The sequence below is a fragment of the Camelus bactrianus genome, chromosome 5, assembly GCF_048773025.1.
Source record: "Camelus bactrianus isolate YW-2024 breed Bactrian camel chromosome 5, ASM4877302v1, whole genome shotgun sequence".
Classification (NCBI taxonomy): Eukaryota; Metazoa; Chordata; class Mammalia; order Artiodactyla; family Camelidae; genus Camelus; species Camelus bactrianus.
The window spans coordinates 103,735,502-103,750,800 of NC_133543.1; the positions used below are offsets into that span (position 1 = coordinate 103,735,502).

General features: G+C 55.1%; 1 protein-coding gene across 5 annotated transcripts in view; it reads right to left on the bottom strand.

The window, feature by feature from the left end:
- The window catches only part of HDAC4 (histone deacetylase 4), a 270,948-nt gene that overhangs the window by 220,791 nt on the left and 34,858 nt on the right, over positions 1 to 15,299 (bottom strand). For all 5 annotated transcript variants that reach the window (XM_074364630.1, XM_074364632.1, XM_074364631.1 and 2 more), the window contains exon 2: positions 9,538 to 9,770. In XM_074364630.1, coding sequence (XP_074220731.1) covers positions 9,538 to 9,559 — 22 coding nt within the window. In that variant the 5' untranslated portion in view covers positions 9,560 to 9,770. The remainder of the gene's footprint in view (positions 1 to 9,537; positions 9,771 to 15,299) is intronic.

Sequence of the window (15,299 nt, forward strand, 5' to 3'; positions counted from 1 at the left end):
AAATCCACTCGTAACAGGAGCCATCAAAGAAATCAGACTCCTCAGACACGAAGAAACGCCCCTCCCCCTGGTTCTCGTGCATCAAGGCCTCTCGTCCCGTGGAGAGTTCAAAGAGAGCTCAGCCAAGAACCAAGGAAGTCCCATCCCAGTCCAGGCCAGGGCCGCCTGGCCATGTGAATTTTACCCTGGACAGAGGTGCCGGCCAGCTGAGCACAAGGTATGAGATGGGACACGGAGAGGCTGGGAACCTGAACGCGGGCCAAGCGAGAGGGGACCGGCCCTCAGGGTCTTCCTCTGCAACACCCCCAGGCTGGGGCGGCGGGGCCCTGCGGCCTCCCAGCGGCCCGGCCCGTCACCTGCCGGGTGCTGCTGCCCGCCCCTCACCTCCAGGACCCCTCCCAGCCCTGCCGGGAAACACAGCTGTGCCAAGCGGCCACGGAGAGGCCGACTTGTGCCGCGTACCTGCCGTGTGGACCCACCACCCCCGCCTCTCCACGCCGCCAAGAAAAACGCCATTTTACACAATTCTACTGACGACTGGGGGGATAACAGAAGGGCACCAAACCCCAGAAGGACGTAAGGGCAGGCAGACAACCTGACTGTTCTCGGAGGCCACAGAGACCCCAGTGGGAAGGCCTCTCCGAACTCCTGGCTGCCACTCAAACCCCAGCTGGTGTGCTTCCTAAAGGCTGGGCTGCTCGGGACGGAGAGACCGCTGTGGGGTCTCAGCGCCTCCAGGCCAGGTCCACTCTCTGCAGAGAATTCCAATGTGCTGTGTCCTTCCGGCCACAAACAGCCTTCGCTCCCTATCTTCCCTGGCAGCTGATGAACTGGAGACAAACGCCTCCCCTCGAAAAGTCTTCAGGAGCACTGCAGTCCAAATCCACGCTGAGAAAATAAACACCTCCCTAGGCTGAAGCATCATCTGCAAACACCAGAGGCGGCGTCTGTGAGCAAGGCAGCCGGCCCGCGGTCACGCCAGAGAGGAAGGCCAGCAGCGAGGACAGCCACTGCGGGTCTGGTTCCCTCTCTAGCAGTCACTCAGAGCTCTGGGCTCGCCAACAGTTACCAGTGGCAAAGACGCCCATCAGGACCTCCAGGGCGGATCCTGACCTGACGCCCATCACCATCACCATCACCATCAGTGACCTGATTTCAACACAAAGTGTCCGGCACCACAAAACACAAAGGTCCTCATCTCCTGCTTCTGCTAAAACTCCCCAGTGGAACTCTCTGCTCTGTGCATCCCCACTTCCCCCAGTATCTTCTCAAATTTTCTGAAAACTCCATGTACTGGTACCTAAGAAAGAGCACAATTAACCCCTCTCCCTTCCCTGGTCCTTCCGGTGAGCCTGGAAGAAAGCAGTCAGCTCGCTGGGACTGCACGTGAGGGGTCCGCGTGAAAAGCCACGTGGAGACTGCAGGTGTTCTGGCAAAGACGGCGCCAGGCTGGGCACAAGAGGATGGCAGGCGGGTCTGCGGTCTGTGTGTCAGACCGCAGAGGGGAGGCGGGTCTGTAAGCAGCAGTCAGTAGCCCCTGCTTTGGATTAAATCCATGTGAACGTGGAAACGAGGTGCACTGAGAATTCCAAATCACACTGCTCAGCACTAGAGGCCCCACCACCAAACACACCCACTGTCACAGACGTGAGCAAGTTGGAAAGGGCTCTCGTACAGCATCCAGAACACCTGCTTCGAGATCAGATTCCACGGATTCTCTTGTAAATCCTACTGAATCAACAAGTCAGCGAGAAACGCTGTTCTAAAAAAGTCCAATTTCTACAAAGCACTTCCTAGGAAAATTCATGTACTACACTTAAGATGGAACAAACGACTTTCAAAGCAAACAAATCCAAACAGAATCCTTAGATCTTAAGACGGAAGGTCTTCTCCTGGCATTTGGCACCTTGAACAACTGCATCGTAAGGTGCAATTCCTAAAAAATGGCCTAAGAGTTTAAAGTTTAAAAAAATAAGGCGGGGGGCGGGTATAGCTCAGTGGCAGAGCACGTGCTTAGGACGCACGAGGTCATGGGTCCTATCCCCAGTGCCTCCATTAAACAATAAACAAACCAACCAACCAAATTATCTCCCCCTCAAAGAACAAAAAACAAGCAAAAATGAATAAACAAACAAACTGCCATCCATCACAAAAGTGCCTCCAGTTAAAGGCTCTGAAGACGATGGCGTAACAATTACAAATCGCCAGCATCAAATGAGCAGAGTCAGAGAGCTCACAAGAACCCTAGGGGAAGGCAGTTACCAGCAGGACACAGGCCCCGGGTCAGTGACCTCCGAGTGACCGGCACCAAGACGCTCACACCGATTTCACTCAGTTCTTTACAAACGCTGTAGCAAGAGGAACAGCAACAAGTCGACGTGGGAAACGTGTGGGTTTTATTTCTGGCACCACCTTAAGTAAGACTCGCCACCGCCCTTCGAAAGTCTGTGGCGTCAGCGGCAGTTAGAAAACGGCTGCGTGTCGAGCGCTGCTCTTCATGTTAAAATCCCAGGAGCGCCGAAGCTGCGCTTCCGCCCGGAACGTGCCGGGCCCGGGTCGGGGTCTTCGCAGTCGAGCAGCAGCAGCAGCAGCAGGAACGCTGGGAGGAGCAGGACCAGGAGGGGCGATACGAGCGGGGCGACACGGAGCCAGGAGTCCCCCAGGACGAGGTCGCCGTCGGTCGGACGCCCCAGCTCGTGACCTGGGCAGGTGGCAGAACCGCGAAGGCGATGCAGCCTCTTGGATGCGGCCACCCCCCACCCCCACCCCGGGCCGCCTGCACGTGGGGGCCCGGCTCTGACTGCCCTGCGGGGGCGCAGTCCACGGGGGGCCCAACTCATCTGTCCCTGTTGTAGGAACCGGGAGCGGGGGCGGGGAGGGGGCAAACGGGAAGATCACCCGAAGGCTGCTCTCCATCACACAGCGCCCACCACTCCCTCTGAAAGGCCGGCAGCCCCACAGCCAACCCACTAAGCGGGGAAGAGCCAGCCAACTTAAAAGCGCAGAGCCAGGCGCGGTTCTCGACGCTTCACTTATTTGCCTCATTTGACTTTTTCTTCATCACGATAATTTTCCTCAAAGTGCGCATTTCTTATCGTGTTCCCATGCGACAAGCAAATAAAAAGGCTCTTGTAAGTGGAAGTAAAATCAAAAGTTTCAACCAAAATCTCCCGAATGAACCCGGTCTGCGAGTCACCCAGTCAGCTCCTTCTAAGGACTGGCCAAGAGAAGCTCAGAAGTTCAGGAACTCATTCAAGACCCGCTGTGGGGAGGGCCAAAGCCCAGAGGTTCAGCGGCAGCAAAACTATGCTCGCACAGGCCAAGGGGACACAGAGCACAGGTCCCAGGAGAGGGCCCAGCACCCGCTTCCCCTCTCCTCGCGGACCAGCCTCAGAGCCGAGGGGACGGGCCGGCGGGGACCTCCCGGCCTGCACCCGGGGCCTAACGCCCCCTCTGCACCCCGTCTCCCTCCTCTACCAGCCAAGCTCCGGCCCCCGGCCCCTCAGGGCTATCTCACCCTCCGTGCTCCACTCGGCTCACACGTCCTGCCCTCACACACCCCTCCTGGGGCTGCCCGCGCCCCGGCCTGTCCCTCTTTCCACGTGAGCCACACTGTCCTGAGGAGGCCGGTGCCTCCACCCAGCCTGGCCGGGCACCCCACGCAGGTCGGCAGGATGACTCCTAACCGGGCCCAGAGCGCCCTGGGTCCACCCAGCAGAGGGACAACCGCCCTCGAGGGCAGAAGACCAACTCTGGTTCCAGGTGGCCGCTGAGCAGACGGCTGCGGCCGAGCAAGGACAGCAGGAAATGCTGTTTCCTCACTGATGAGACAGAAGAAACGGCGTCGCAGCTCACTTCACAGGGCCATCTCCCAGACCGCTGAGCAACTGGGAGGCCCGGTTCAGAACGGCCTCGCTGCTCAGCGCAGGCGTCTGAAAAGCGCCGTGGGCTCCACTCACAGTCAGGGAGGAGCCGTGCTCACTCACTCCTGTTGTAAGTTTTAAACAGCTCCGGCTTTTTAAGTAGAGCAGCCGGGGCCCAGCGCCTGGAGGTGGCCGCACAGAGCGCACCTGTCCACGGCCCTCCTGCCCTCGCCGCGGGGCGCCTGAATCGCGGCCTTTCTCTTCCACCATCAGGCTGCGCTCAATGGTTTCTAATGATCCAGCACAGGGCTTTCAATGTCAAATACATACCAGGAGTTCATTCTTAAATTTCAATATCATTAATCATCCAACATTCAGCATCTCAGAACGCAGAAATTTGCATTTCTACAATGGTGGCTTGGAAAAAAAAGAACCTAAATGCAAATGTTCCACAGACTGTGTAAGAATGTTCAGAGAATTGCCAAAACAAACCATCAAGGCTCCATTGACAGTGAATTTTCCCAGCTCTTCATAACGACTGAGTATTCGTGATTTTTAAAAGACAAAACACAATTTGACGATTTAAAAAAAAAGTATGTTGAAAAAGAAGTCGTTATGTCTCCATGATTTCCAGAACAAACCTTGACTGATTAAGATCCCAGATAACGATGGCGGAGAGTCCGGGGCAGGGGCCGTTCAGGCGCTGCACATGGGCCCGGAGGAGGCCCGGGGACGCGCTGCAGACGGAAACGCCCGGGACTTCTGCCACCCACCCCTGAGAAAGCAGAATCAGGCAGCACAAGAGATGCCCAAGCGCCCCCGCCCCCGCCCCCGCCAGCCATCGGACAGCGGTCTCTCCTGCCTTCCCTCTGAGATGCCTGCCCTGGCTGGCTAGGCACCAGGCCCACCTTCCCTCCCGTGTCCTGGGCTCAGCCCTGCTCCCCTGCCCTGAACTCCCAGGGCTCACTGGGGACGCTGCGTGTCCTTCTCCAGCTGTGGCCACCTGCTCCCCATCTTCCCACGGGAGTGAGCCCCAGCCCCATCTCCTGGCCTAAGCTCCCAGGACTCTCCCAGCTGCACCTGCTGACGGCACCCCCGCCCCCTGGAAGGCCAGGCCTGGGCCTCCCCAGGGCTCGCTCAAGGCCACTCTGGGCCTCAGCCCTCCCATCACCTCTGTGGCCCAGGGCCTCGTTCAGGGCTCAGAGTCGACATCCTCTTTGTGTTAATTACAGGCCCTCAAAACCCATTTCCTACCCTTAAAACTTTCAATATTCCTGAAATATTCAACCACTGAAAAGCACAATTTAAAAAAAAAATGGCAGAAAAGTGTTTCTTTCCGAGATCATTTCTGTATTTAAATATAAAAGCTTTGGGGGCCAAACTGGTTGAAATAAACAAATTCAAGACCCAACCAACGATGCCTCAGCGTGCAGCAAGGGGGGCCAGGCCTCCCTCGGGCCAGCGGAGGCCCCGGGCCCTGTCCGGGGAGACTGCGGGATTAGACACTGACGACGGACGGAACAAATCGGACGAGTCGAAACTCATTCATCATCCGATCTTCGTTGACACAGACTCTGTAGCTGCTTTTATGTGAACGGGGTGTTTCAGACTGAACAGAACACCAAGAAATCAGAGTAGGGTCCAAATTAAAACATGGATCTCAAATACACACAACCCCTCAAAACAGTTAACCTGTTTTCCCCTCAACACTGCACAGGCCTCTCACCAAGACGCAGGGAGGCATTCCCTGAGTCCACCCTGCTCGGCCCGTGTCCCTCAGGGCGCGTGGTGTGGTGCCCACACACGGGTCCCGGAGGCACCACTGCAGGGCTCCCTGGGGCTTACAGCCTCTCCAGACGTTCTTTGGGCAGAAATGTTACTGCGAGGAAGGCAAGTGCACTGGAGGGGCTGGGGGTGGGCAGGGGGCCGAGTGACAGCAGCTGGGGCCCCTGTAGCCACCCGGGGCCCTGAAACCCAGCACGCTGGGAGCACAGGGAAGACCACAGTCTGCAGCAGAGGCAAGGGGGAGGGAAGGGAGCCCTGCTTGTCCTGACAGCGCCCCGTCCCTCAGTCTGCAGCGGGGGGGGGGGGACTCGCCCTCAAAGCAGAGTCCCCAACCCCCCTTGGCACATCCCCCAGGGAACGGCACGGAGCCTCACACTTCAGAACCTCTCAAAGAAGTGTTCTCTTGGACGAAATCAAGCCAGGCCCTTTCCTCAGGCTGCTCACATCATTAGAAGTAGTTATTCAGGGCAATAAAACCCCAACCGTTAACAGTTTTACGTCAGAAAACCAGGGCCTGGCTCTGGCAAAGTCCAGAAGGAACGGCAATAAAATCATAACGCGCACCTCACCCGACAGCAGAGGGAGCGTTCAAGGAAAACAGGGCAGAGAAGACCTCCACACACCCAATAAAAAGGCCATCTGCTCACCGGGCAGGGCCAGCCTGCACTGCCAGCGCCCGAGGAGGGGCCGCGCAGGAGGCGCGGAGCGGCGGCCAGCGGTCAGGGCAGGGAGGGGCCCGGGCCCGGGGGTGCTGAGGCACAAGCAGGGCCCTCGGGCGGGAGACCGGGCGGGAGAAGGGCGACAAAGACCACCTGGAGCTGCACCAGTCAGTGTCACTTCTCTCCCTCCCACAAACCACAGAAACGACAAAGTATCAATAGAAACATGAAAGGACTTGCAGCCAGGCTGACAGTGGGAAAGGAGTGGCATTGACAGACAAGACACTTAGAGGAACTTCCTAGAAAATGTGCCTCCCCTGGGACCCAAGTGATGGGAAAACGACCATGAGCAAGCAGCCTGGCCCCTGGGAAGTCGGCGGCCCCACGGACGGCGCACTGGACAGACCCGTGGCTCGGCCCCATGCCCAGCCCGGGACAGCGTGGGGGCGGCAGGGCGGCGGGGGGCTGGCCAGGGTGCCGACCCCGGTGGCAGGCACATTTGGGGTCCCACTGCAGCTCCAGGGGCTGCTCTGGGAGGATGGGGAGCTTCCGGCCCCACATCACTCACTACATCACACGTCCATGCGGACAGAAGGGGAGGGAAGAGGCTCAGGCCGCCTGGCCCTCAACGGCTCCACCCCTGCGAGAGCCAGAAGGGCAGCCTGACACTCGCCGGACGAGACTCGACGGCAGGAAACCTCGACAGGCGGGTTCCCCACGCGAGACACACAGACTCTGAAAGGAGAAGCAGAAGCCAGCCAGCACTCCGCCGCTCAGAGGCGAGCCCTAAAGGGAACGCCTGCAAGTGTAAGATTAGGTGGGTGGAGAGGTGTTTGTCAGCCAAAGGAAACCAAGGGCAGAGATACTTCCAGGAGATAAATAAACTCTGGGGCAAGGAAACATTAAACAAAGAGAAATACGTTGTATTTTGTTAAGGGGGGGAGGAGCCACCAAGAGATACAGTCCATTTTTAAGCACTGAAAAACGCACGGGAATATATAAAGCGAAAAAGGTCAATAAAACGGTCTTCTTGTAAAAAGAGCGTTGCAAACTATAATCATAATAGAAAGCAGACATTTAGAGAAATCAAGGAGACGAAGAAGAGTAAAGCTACACTGACTGACACAACTCAGATGTGTGCAGATAGAACAGCACGTAGAGAAAAAACACATGCACGGCTGTGTAGAAATGCACTTGCCCTTTGAACAACACGAGTCTGAACTCCACGTATCCACTTAGAGCAGGTTTTTTTCAGGAGTGAGCGCCACGGTGCCACACCATCCGTGACTGGCTGACTCCGTGGATGCAGAGCTGCAGACACAGAGGAACCGTGGATACAAAGGGTGGACTGAAAATACAAAGGGTGGATTTTCCACTGTGCAGAGTCTCAGCACCCCTCACCCATGTTGTTCCAAGGCCAACTGCGTACAACGTACACGAATGAGAAAACTTTACCTAGAGTGTTGATGTATACATTCGACCTCTTTAGACAAAAAAGAAAAAAACAGGGAAAAAAGAGCATCCTTTCTCTTTAAACGCCTGGTGGCGTGCACAGGATCTGATCGTGTCTGCACAGCTCAAAGAGGAGCGCCGCTCTCATACAGCGATGACGTCCCAGCAACGCTCCTCCCCTCACACGCCGACAAGAATGAAACAGACCGAGCCCACCTACTGCTGGTGCAAATGAAGAAAAATACGTGTGCGCGTTAACAAGAGCAGCTGAGGCAGAGTCTGCGGAGTAAGTTGAGAGTAATCGTAAAGGTCTAAACGCGCGTGCCCACCACCCTCCCATTCTACTTCTCGGAACTGGCCCCATGGAGGCACTCAGACAAGTGCGTGTACAAAGAACACGGATGATAATTATCTGATGCCAAGTCGGGGCTGTTACAAGTAGCACTGCAGCCACACAAAGAATCACCTGCACACTACCAAAAGTAAGCTGGTTTTACATACATACTGCCATCAAAAGATGCCATAATGCACGCAAACGGAAAAAAACAGAGCCCGGAGGCCCACAGGATGAGTGCGCTCTGTTAAAACATTTACACGCACTGTGTGTTCAGACACAGGAAAAGGCACAGCCCTTTCTCCACAGCAGCTCACTCTGAGCGGGCGGGGGGGGGGGGGGGGGCGGAGACAGCAGGGCGCTGTCCGAGGTCCACGTTACCCTCTGCGACCCAGGCTGCTTCATTCTGTTTAACCTCTCCTATCTATCAATACATGAAAGACAGATTTACAATAAAGCCTTCGTATCTAAATATAACCCAGAACCCTGCTCTTGGGAGCTTCAGACAATCAATAGGGCCAAGGAGAGGGGTGTGGGCATTGGGGGGGCAATCCCGAAGGGACAGACCAGACCAAGCCTCAGCCCCTCCCTGCTGAGCCAGACACCGGCCACTCTGACACATGCGGGGGCCTAGAGGACACCCAGCACCTGTCCAGGTGGACGCAGGACAGGCTGATATCCACGTGCCCCAGAGGCCGGGCTACGGAGGTCGGGGCAGCAGGCGGGCAGCATGCAGGCCAGCCCCGCGGGCGGTGGACCAGCGAGGTGGGACAAGGCCGGGCCCCAGCTTCATCGGGGTGTGCACTGGACTCTGGGGGGGAGGTCCTGAACATGCGTCCATAACACATTCCTGATGCTCCAAGCAGACAAACGTGGCTCCCAATCCCTCCGGGCCACTCGCTCACACTGTGGCCCTAGACACTGGCCACCAGGCCTGAGGCGTGTAGGGCCTTGTGAAGATGAACCGTGTGTAAGATGCTCAGTGTGGCGCCTCATTAAAGCCCTGGGCACCAGAAGCGGGGCCTGTGGACTGGTGATGCCATGGCCACCACCCAGGACGGCCGGTCGTGTGTTTCTTCTCAGACTCGGCCCCAAGGGCCCGTCACAGAGGGACCCCCACCCCCACGGAACCCAGACACAAACAGCTGGAGGAGAAAGGAACTCCAAGCCACACGTGGACCTGTAAACACCGCTCCTGCGGGCCCCAGAGGAGCGTGGGGGTCGACACGCAAGCCCAGACCTAGACTGGACCCCAGGCCTCCGGGAGGCCTTCACCGTGTTCCGTCACCGAGATGAAGAAGGGTCTTGGCACCTGGTGCCATCAGAAACCAGCAGCGATCACGACCAAGAAGAGCACGCGTGTGACACCCAGGACAAGCAGCCGTCACAAGACAGCCCCTTCCCGTAGGGAGCCCGTCCGCCCGGGAGCCCGGGGCCCACTCACCTGGATGGCTTTGGGAGCTCATTGCGAGCAGCGCCTTGTCCTGCAGGTGATTCAGAATGGCTCAAAATTTCCACGTAAACAATATCTCCAAAGGGTCCCAGAGTTCCTCCGACACATGCAAGTAGGCGACGGGGAGGCTGGGCCACAGCCACGGAAACTCGAGTCCCGCCGACCACGTTGTGGGCCAAGTCATCCAAAGGAGAGCCAGTCCCCGCAGGCTCTCAGGACACGACCTGTGTGATAGAGAGAGAGGAGGCGTGGGTTAGCAGGGAGGATCTCACGTGGACAGCCACGTCTGCCTCAGGAGGCACCTTAGTGCTTCTCCTGTGTCCATCATAGACGGTAAAACAGTTCACTTGGAATCATGTCTGCTCATACGAACTGCTTGCTGTTTTTGTTAGTAAATATATGTGGGTATGTGTGAAAACACATCTGTAGAGCCGCATCTCTAGACCTCAGCACGCCGGACGGAAAACCTTTTAAAAGGAAATTCACTTTAAGCCCTCCCCACCACATGTTCCCCGCGTTTGCGATTTCCACAAGTCCTGTTTCCTGGCGGCGGTCCCAGAGGGCAAGTCCCAACCCCGCTTCCCTCTGACACGATGCCTCCAACAGTTCCCCGCGTTTCCACCTTCCTGATAACCATCTCCCCAATGTCTTTCCACTTTCGGATTATACATGTGACACGTGCTTATCACGGGAAAGTGTCTAAGAAGTCGCCCAGGACGCCACCACACGGACGGAGGCAAGCACAGGGTGACGCTCCGATGCGTTCCTGGCCGCTGCTTTGCTCGGCCTTGTGCCCGTCCCGACCACCAGCTCTGCGGTCGTGTGTCCTACTCTCTTTCTGCCGACATGACAGTCGGGAATTTTCCAACGTCACTAACAACTCCTGGTGATGGCGTTCTGAAGGCTGCTTCCCCCTCCACCTGGGACGGAGACTGTTGGCCTCCCCACTGTGAAGGCTGCTCCCGCCCCTGCAGGTGGCTCTGATGAGCCCTGCCAGTCACAGGGCCGCGTCCCCAGACCGAAAGGCAGCACGGGACGTAAGCCAAGCTCATCGAGCCCTCTTCTCCAGACCACACTCGTACACAGGTCAGTCACCTGACCGAGGAGCCCAAAGAAACAAGTCCGAGAACTCGGACCACAGGCCACCGGCCTCTGCGTGACACCATCACGGGTGACTTTTAATACTTTGCTGTGATGAGCACGCACTACTTCACAATCGGAATATACAAATAAACTGAGAAAACGGTAATTACGGAAATCCTCCTACCGACCCTGGCTCAGGGTGCTTCTGAGGCCTCTCTGACATCCCCTCCTTGAAGAGTGTGACAACTTCCTGGTTTTGATTCAATTATTCAAGGATTTTTTTTCACATTGCTTATAACCAAAGAGCCCTAACCTATTCAGCATGCAAACGATTAAGCCCCAAAGCTGTCTACTTCGGTGGTTTCCAATTACATACTCTCTGTAACTCTGTGACTAACACCATTATGACTGCTGTTCTGTATCTGGTCATCTCCTTGGGAACAACAGTGACTTACATATCTCCGATTCAGAATTTTTATTCGTCTCTGGACCAGGAAGAAACTGTCTTGAAAGCAATGCATACGGTGTATTTTGCAAACCCTTGTAAGTCTCGGGTGGCTCTGTGATCTCCACACAGAGATCACAGCGTGGCTGGGTATAAAAGCCTCAGATCACAAATGCTTCCCCCGAAAACCTCCGAGCCCGCCCGCCGTCAGAGGCAGAGGGCGCCAGGCTGGCACAGGCCTGGCCTGTCCGGGCGCCGCAGCCTCGCGGGCGGCGTTCTGACACTGTCACTGCGTCATCATTCTCTTTTGACTGGACTCAGTCAGGACATTTCTCACTGATCTTGAAATTCAAAAACGTTGCCAGAAGACGTCTAGTAACAGTCTCTTCATTCACTTTGCTCCACACGTGAACCTTTCAGTACCTACGGGTCTCCCCTCCTGCTCAGGAAAACGCTCCTGAATTACGACCTGACGGCTGCTTCCACTGAGTTTGCTCTGGCATCGTCAGAGGTGCCCAGCCGCCCGGCTGGGGCCTCTCCAGCACGCCTGGCCTCTCCCCAGCTGGGGCGCGCTGGTTTATCCCGCCCCGCAGGCCCCTTCTCAAATACCCTCTCCTCGTCGCCACTGTTTCCCACAGCGTGAGTTTTACTCCTTACGGCTTTCCACGCAGATTTTGACTAAACCTTCAGCTTATTGTTCTCAACCGCTTCCCTTCACAACTCATCCCACTGTCGTTCCCTTCCAGCTGACCCCGCTTTGTGACCTTCTGCTCCTCTGTGGAGACTCATGTCTTCCCAGCCAAAGTCTTGAAATTTCTTTTTTCTGATTCTGACTATAAATCATCTTCCAAGGTACAGCTACCTTCTGCGTGCCAGGGTAGTTCCCTCTTCCCCACATTCTGGGATGCTTACTTGAGGCCCCGTGGTGGGGATCATTTCTGTTATTTTATCCTCAGATAAGAACAGCTGTAGTCCAGACCTGCCTTCCACCCAAAGACTGTGCGCCTATCTCTTCCCACTGTCACAGTGGCTAGAACGCATCTCGGAGACACCCATCTGGCAGCAACACGCACAGCCCGGGCCAAACGCCCGGCATCCAGCAGGCGCTCGCCGAGTGCCCGGCTGCCGGGCTGAGAGGGCGCTCTTCCCGCCCACAGGCCAAACAGAACACAGACCGTCTGCCGTAACACAACACAAACGTTCCGGAGGAGCCCCACACGCCCAAACCTGCGTATCAGAACTACCTGGGGTTATAAAGACAAGGGAGTTTGAAGCAGACCATTCAAAGCAGCCATTTGGTAGCCAGGTAACACAAAACCAACAACAACTCTGCTTTGAAAATCACCATCATTTAAAGAGCCGGGTAAGACTCCTAACACACAAAAAGTCCAGTCAACGTAGAATGTTACCTTTGTAAGAGACGGCAGCAGTTTAACAAGAGAGGTTAAGAGGACGAACTGAAGCTCCTGAGTTCGGGACAAAACATGGAAAGACAGAGGACAGCATGCAGCAAACACTTTGAGGGTGAGCACGCGGCCACAAGGGAGGGCGCAGGCAGAACGACCGTGCGCCACCAACAGCAGACACCGCCCCGGGGAGCGCCACGTGCGGGCTGTGAGCGCCCCTGACGCTCCGACCCTGTTTCTTGAAAGTAGAGACCATGAACGAGGGAAACCGAACTCGGGCCCAGCTCGGCGTCTGCGTCGGCCGGATCCCTCCCCCACGCCCCAGGGGGACGTGAGCTACCGCACGTCACAGACACACGCTTGGTCACAGGGCAGGATGTCCACGGAAGAAACAACACAACCCCGGGGAGTCCACTTCCTACAGCTGCCGTAACAAGGCGCCATAGGCCGAGCGGCGTAAAACCACAGTTCTGGAGGCACGTAAGTTTCAGAAGTCTGAGCCCTGGGTGTCGGCAAGGCTGTAGGGGAATCCTCCCCAGCCTCTTCCAGCTTCTGGTGGTTGCTGGCAGTCTCTGGCTTCCTGGCCTTGCAGCTGCACAGCTCCAGACCCTGCTTCGTCACCACACGGCTCCTCCCTGCATGTCTGCCTTCAACGGCCGTCTTCTTCCAAGGACACGGTCCTGCTGGATTAGGGCTCAGCCAACTTCAGAACAACTTCATCGCAATTAATTACATTTGCAACTCCCCTATTTCCAAACATGGCCACATTTTGACGTCCTGGGGGTTAGGACTTTAATACAGCTTTAGCGGGGAGACACAATTCAACCCCTAACACCCAGTACACACTGCACCACGGGCCCATCCTGGCTGCTCCTGTACCAGCCTCGCCAATGCTACGTGACCCCAAATGGTTCCAGAGAGTAACACACCCCCGCCGTTGCACAATCCTCTCCATCATAACCAGACCACACTCTACACAGAAGAGCTCCTTCTGGGGCTCTCGATACCACAAAGGGCAGAGAGGCATGGAGCCTGGAAAAGAGCTCTGTCAACAAAGGGGCAGACGCCCGGGTCTGGCTGGTTACAAGGCTGAGTCTATAAATCATAGGGGAGACAGTGGGGAGGGGGGTTTCCCTCCCTGCTTTCAGGGAATTCTCCAACTGCATCATTTAGCCCAGTTCCTCTGACTTCGGCCACCCTGAGTCTATCAGCAGGCTCTCACCCTAGGTCTCTGGTAGACAACAATCTATGCAACCACGGTTTTAAGACACCGGACAATAGGCACGGTGACCCTTGAGAGGAAACAAACATGATGACCCGCCCAGGCGTCCTAGGTGACTGCTCGGAGAAAGCTTCCAGGTAGCAGTGCAGGGAGGACCCAGGAAACATCTGAAGAAACAATGGCTTAAAATTTCCCAGATTCAATGAAAACTATAAACCCATAGAAGTTCAACAAACTCCTACCACAAACACATGAAGACGGTTATACCGAAGCACAACACAATCAAACTGCTTGAAACCTGTTGTAAGAGAAAGTCCTAAAAGCAGCTGGGAATAAAAAGTCACATCACAGACAAAGAACAGAAGTCAGAATGACAGCAGATTGCTCAGTGGAAAGAATGCAAGCCAGAAGGCAGTGGAAGGGACACACACACACACACACACACACACACACACACACACACCCTACTCCCAGCCTAGAGTGCTGCACCCCGTGAAAATATCCTTCAGAATCAAAGGTGAAATAGAGATGTTTTCAGGTATTCAAAAGCTGAGAATATTCCATCACCAGCAGACCTGCACCTAAAAGAAGTACCAAAGGAGCGCTTCAGGCAGAAAGAACATGGTGCCCGACGGAGACCCAGATGCACACAGAGGCGAGGAGAGCCTCAGAAGCAGGAACCATCCAGGTGAATATAAGAGAGTCTTCTCTTATGCAGACTCTCTTTTAAAGAGAACTGTTTAAAGCAAAAGTGGTCATGTATTGAGACGTTTATATCACACGTACTAAGAAAACTTGTCAAAAATAACACAAAGACCAGGAGCGGAGCAGTGGAGGTGCACTGCTGTATGCCCCGGAAGTGCACGTGGAGCGGCTCTAACCCTGACGGCAAGACTGTGGGAAGCTGAGGACATCCGCTATAAATCCTAAAGCCCACACTTATAAAAGAAACAATTATAATTAACAATCAGTAGGGAAAATATAGTCATAATACTCAATCCAAATGAAGGCAGAAAAAGAGGAAAAAAGTGACAAATAGAAAACAAAAAGCAAGATGGTAGCTTTAAACCAAACTATAGCAATGACCAGATCAAACAGCCTAAACACCCCCAATCAAAAGGCAGAGTGTGTCAGGCTGAATGAAAAAGCAAGACCCTGCTTTCAGAGTACAGCGAGGACTTATGTGAGGTAGGACTGAAATGGTTTAGAGAAAAGGTCGTGCACTTTATATCGTAAAATTAATATCAGACACAGTAAACGTGAACGAGCACCACCAAGGACAAAGATGGGCATTTCATAATGACAAAGGGGCCAATTCATCAAAGGACGTAACATTCTGAAACACTTACGCACCTGATAACAGAGCTTCATACTTGAGGCAAAAATTAATGAAAGTGTAAGGAGAAATGGACAAATCTACAGTTGGAAATTTCAACACTCTGCTCTTGCAATGGTCAGAACAAGTGGACAGAAAATGAGTAAGAGCAGAGAACACACTATCACCTGACTCGACAAAATGGCCTTTACGGAACACTCAGCAGCGGCAAAATACAGTCTTCACGTTCTTTTTAAAGGCACACAGAATATTTTCCAAGAC